General features: G+C 36.5%; 1 protein-coding gene across 1 annotated transcript; it reads right to left on the bottom strand.

The window, feature by feature from the left end:
• Positions 1–691: 691 nt before the first annotated feature.
• Positions 692–1,364, bottom strand: LOC141649374 (putative sugar phosphate/phosphate translocator At2g25520). Its single transcript, XM_074458067.1, has 2 exons — positions 1,290–1,364; positions 692–1,078 (listed from the first exon to the last, which is right to left on the bottom strand). Exons 1-2 carry the CDS (start codon positions 1,362–1,364, stop codon positions 692–694), a joined length of 462 nt encoding a protein of 153 aa, XP_074314168.1.
• Between the last annotated feature and the right edge of the window lie 4,047 nt (positions 1,365–5,411).

Below are 5,411 nucleotides of genomic sequence, written 5' to 3' on the forward strand. Positions count from 1 at the left end.
TATCACCCTTTAACTATTTATTTATCCTATCAGTAACACTAGCTGGTATTGTAGAGAACATGTTGAAACACAGCATAGGAAATAACATCATGATTCTTACATGTAAAGTTCCGTCAAGGGGTTTGCAGGAATCGGAGCATCTGAAGACCGATCTGCAATGGATCATGATCCATGCTATTTCTGAATTGTATAAGGAGCTTCCTTCAAGCATTACATCAGAAGTGCTAAATCAATCAAATTGCATTTGAAACAGGCTTTGCAAAAGAAATATGCTTCATAAAAATGTAAACAGACAAAAATAAATAAAGTTCCTCCATTAATAATTTCAAATAGCAATAGTACTTAACAACTGAAACAAGAACAAAGTTACAAAAATATGAGAATGGCAATTTGGCTCAAGGCATTTCGCTGCCAACTTAAGCACCATGAACAATCGACAAACGCCGAAATGAACCTCGAGCCACCATTACCTTCCCTGTGGACAATATAATATAAGAGTACAATAATATAAGAACTACTAATGGCAATAGTTTTATCTCTACTACTGATATACTAGTACCTAAAACCTCTCTAAGTTAATCATCATCATAAAACCCATATAGCTCGAATCCTCAAATTCCTCTGATATGACCCCAGAAAGAATGAAACCGAAATCCAGCCCCTTTGACACGAAAAAGGTTTGGATTTAAGACTAGTTCTCATTCTTCTTTCCATCACTATCCCTATTCTCGAGCAACCGACCTTGCTCATCATCAGCTTGAGCAGCTTTCTTCTGAGCCTCTTTCACCTTAAATGCTTGCAACTTAGAATGATTATAAAACCCAACTCCCAAAAACGCCAATCCATACCCAAACAAGTTAATAGGAGTCACAGTATCCTTAATAACCGACCACGAGAACGCAATCAATAGCCAATCCTTGACAACCCCGGCAACATTCATAGTCAAAGCAGAAGTCTTCCCAACCAGCAAGAACACAGCAAGGTTCAAAGCAAATGCACAAAGCGAATTCGTCCCAAAAATAAACCAATCAAGATGAAAACTTAAACTATCCCTCAAAATCGGGTACACAACCAAGATCTAAGGGACAGACAGAAACACCAAACGACAATTCACCCCAAACTCTGGTGAGAAGTCGGTCTGCTAGATGATCTCGAGACTTTGACATCAATGTTGATGCTTTGTTAACACCAACTCCAGCTCCGGCAACAAACTACACCTCATTGCTCCTTCAAGACATTCAAAATTTCCACCAGAACAAAAACTCAAACGGGAATTCCAATACAAAAACCGATACTGTAAATCGTAATAACAGTGCTACCACAAACTTTACACTCCCAGCTTGTGTTAGCAAAGCTGATTCCATTCTTAAAGCCGTGGCCGATCTCAACTCCACCACGAGGTCAAATTCATCTTTTACCTTCTCCGAGTCTAGTAAGAAGAGGTCAGACCCGTTTGTCGAGTCTAAGGTCAAAGTAGGGGATGATTTGATGTAGCCGAGCCTTCATAAGTATGTGACAGTGAGGAAGCAGGGCGGTGACATGGACGACTAAGAATCATCAGGGAGTAATAGCATTGTGGGACACCAGAATTGGGTTCTTTCTGCAAGTTAAGTGACATAAAATTTAGGTAAATATGAATTGGGTTTCATAGTTCATACAATGATTCATTTACATGTAATTCTCGTGATCAGCAAATAAACATAATTTCAGGGGATACCAAGTCCCCGCCAAGGACACCTTAGAACTGCGATTGCTCTTTAGAGTCGTTTACCACAACATAAAGCAACTAAGAAATTACAGAGCCAATCACACATACAAAACAATCCAAATAGCTATGTATTCATAATTTAACTACTCTGTATATGATAAATGGGTTGGGTTGGTCCTATCTCTGAGACCGTCTCATATACGCTTTTGGGTCAAATAGTAACATACACTTTTGGGAATATGCAGATTGGTCAAAAGAATGGAAGCACACAAAAAAGCCTTACCTTAAACCATACTACCACCCAACAGAGCGTAAATCAGTTAGTACCTTATGAAGGCGGCCATCACTCAGTGCAAAAAAGAGATATAAATGGCCATAGCTTCCCCCTTTGACAATGGGGGAAATCTCAAGGTGGTCGAGCTCAAAAGCAATGCTGCAATGATGAACATGGTTACAACAAATAAGTAAAATATCAAAACAACAAACTTCAACAAGGCAATGGCAATCAACGAACCAATTCCCGACACTCACTCATCTACACATGGATGAAGTAGCAAGAGGAGCCCAGAAATTGAACCAAATACTCAGCGCCTGCACTAGCGGTCTTACTATTAATAAAGGCTCGGTAGATACATTACTTTAGATAGATAGATATATACACTCCTTAAAGTTGCTAGATACATACCTTTAACTTGCTAGATACACTTCTTTAAGTTGTTAGATACATACCCCGAGCTACCAAGATACACTCCTTTAAATTGCTAGATACATACCTTTAACTAGATAGGTACACTCCTTTAAATTTCTAAGTGCATACCTCTTGCTTGCTAGATAAAATAAGGTGTAACACACATAAGCCTTTAAAATAATCGGTTGAATTTGCAATGTTTGTTTTTGTAAATATTCCCGAAAAATGCAGCCGTATGCTTATCCTTTTGAGTTTTTAAAATAAGGAATCACTTTGAAAACAGTAAAGTAAAAGGCAAAGGTATAAACATGAGCAAAGAATAGAGACACAATTAATAATAAATTAATAATGATGTGAACAAACAAAGTCACTGGTTTTCCGTCAATAATAAATTTAACCCAACAACGAACACCGTCACTATCATGGACGATAAGGTGGTGACGCGCCGACCACCGCCGCTGTCATTGCACTAACCATTGTCACTCTAATATCACTCTCAAAGTAATGACCGCTAAACGACCACAAACGCTTTTGATTCGAAGCCTGCATTACCTAGATACACATATTACTTAGTCTAGATACACATATCAGTATTGTGAGATACATAAATCATACATGTATCTAGTATTATTCATACATGTATCTAGTAACAGTATTTCATGTATCCACCCCATTAGAATCTTTATACATGGCCGGCTTTTGCCGAGCATTTCCACTTGATAGACTATTGTCAATCCAAAACACCCACCACAAATAAGTTCACCTTCAGAACATCAATATACTATCCACATCCGACAACCAATCACGTTTCATGTAGGACAAGTTTTCGCAATCCAACTTCACATGATTTGGTAAAATAATCAAACAAACTTAAACTTTGAGTTAGTAGCCATCAAACTAAACTACCTAACCGAGATACTCTAATTAATTTCAGCTCGAATCAACGACGAATACCAATAAAACATAAAAACAACCACAAACTACGATTAATCTAGTAACAATTCCCAAACCACAGATTCACAATGAAACCGCAAAAGTCTAAAAAAATACCTAGAAACCGAATCAGAAGACGGCAAATCACCAGCATTAAATCCTTAATTAAAAGATGACAACCGATGCTTCATCATTCACAAATATTTATCACCCTCCCTTTCCAGCATTAAATCGATCAGATCGCCTCAACAAAATCATCAGCATCTTCACCATTGACAATTTTAATAAGGATGAGGATGAGAATTATGTCGGAAGGAAAAGGAGAGATAAATAAGAATGTCGCCGTCGATGATGGCCTCAGAGCTACGCCGGCGAGACCTATGTCGGTGCTCCGGCGGCAATGGAGGTGGTGGTGGTGTGGTTCAATCGTTGCGGAGGTTGGTGTAGAGGGATAGAAATAAAAGTTTAATGCGTGAAGGTGTATGACTAGGATTTAAAAGAACATCGCAATGTAATATGACGGCTCTTATAGAGTAGTTCGTACAGTTCGTATTAAAGTCAAGTTCGTACGGGATCTCGCCCCTATATATATATATATATATATATATATATATATATATATATATATATATATATATATATATATGATACTTCAGACTGAGAGATTTTAGATTTTGTTCATTAATACCTGTTTTTTTTTTCAATTGGTCAAGGAAAACAATAATATCTACTTTGCATAATCAACTCAATGATGCAACAAATCTCCTTCTTTAAAGTAACAACTATAATTTAATCATTGTTGGGTCAAATGGTAGTTATGTAAAAACATTTACAGGTAGTTAAATGTTATATATCCCGATCAAACTATAGACGTACCTTTGAATGTGAACCAAATTCAAACGCAATACTACATGGCTGGGGCTGCTTATGACACCCCCTATAACAATAATCTTGCCCCCCATCTTCTCATTTGAAACAAAATCCTTCACGTAGACCCCTATTTTTCTTCCCTATTCACATATATGATCGAAAACAACCTCATCCCTTGAAAGATCGATCCTTGTCTTTGAAACTTCTCTCAAATTTATCCAACCAAGTGAAAAATTAAATCCCTACTTCTAAAAAAATACACAATCCAATGGAAACTAAACCTTGCTCTCGACAATGTTGTTATAATTAAGATTTTACTTTAATTTGGATTGATAGGGTCAAGATTAAGTTTATCAGTATGATCTTTTGAGGTTCCTTGTTATTATTCATGTTACCTATATGTTTTAATGAAAGCGACATTTTGCTGATAAATAACCTTATTTATTATCACTATCCTTGATATGAGTGATAGTTGATTGTTGACAAAGTATGAAGGAGGACGACGCAAATGCGGGGTTTATGGCTTATATTAGCATCTCAACCAACCATTGTCAGTCTCCTACCCCTCCTTTTGCTTTGTTTTTATCTCATGTTTACATAACTTGCAAAACTTGTATAACTTGTAGTTTAGAGCATTTAGAGAGTCATTTTGGACTCTTTGATGGCTAAGATTTTTTGAGTCCTAGCACCATCAAAGGACTCACACCTTGGCAACATTGAGGTGACTATCTTTTTTTGCTCCTACCATAAAGAATCCAAAATGACAAGTCACTTTTCATGCATTACATTGCATGCCTTGTGAATAAACTTCCCTATTTTTGCACTAGAAATAGTGTTTTGTTTGGTTTGGGGAAGTTCATTCATAGGCAACCCGAGTTAATTTAAATTAGATCTCCAACCTAATCGAAAACATGCATCATATAGCATAGTTTAGTTTGCATCATATGTAAATATTTCTCATGTAGTATGCATTTAGTGTAAAATTCATGCATTTCATACAATATCATGCATTTGCATTTGCATAATTTCCTATCGTTTTGTCCATTGAGGACAATGTCCATACTAGTGTGGGGATGGGAAATTCTAACATCTAACATTCTAAAATCTAACCCTTATTTCAAAAATGATAAAAAAATTAAAATTCCAAAAACATGTTCTTTCCTTTGTAGTATAGAATTTTATAGATTTGTTTGTTTGTCACTCCTATCACAT

The sequence above is a fragment of the Silene latifolia genome, chromosome 3 (assembly GCF_048544455.1).
Source record: "Silene latifolia isolate original U9 population chromosome 3, ASM4854445v1, whole genome shotgun sequence".
NCBI classification, from domain to species: domain Eukaryota; kingdom Viridiplantae; phylum Streptophyta; class Magnoliopsida; order Caryophyllales; family Caryophyllaceae; genus Silene; species Silene latifolia.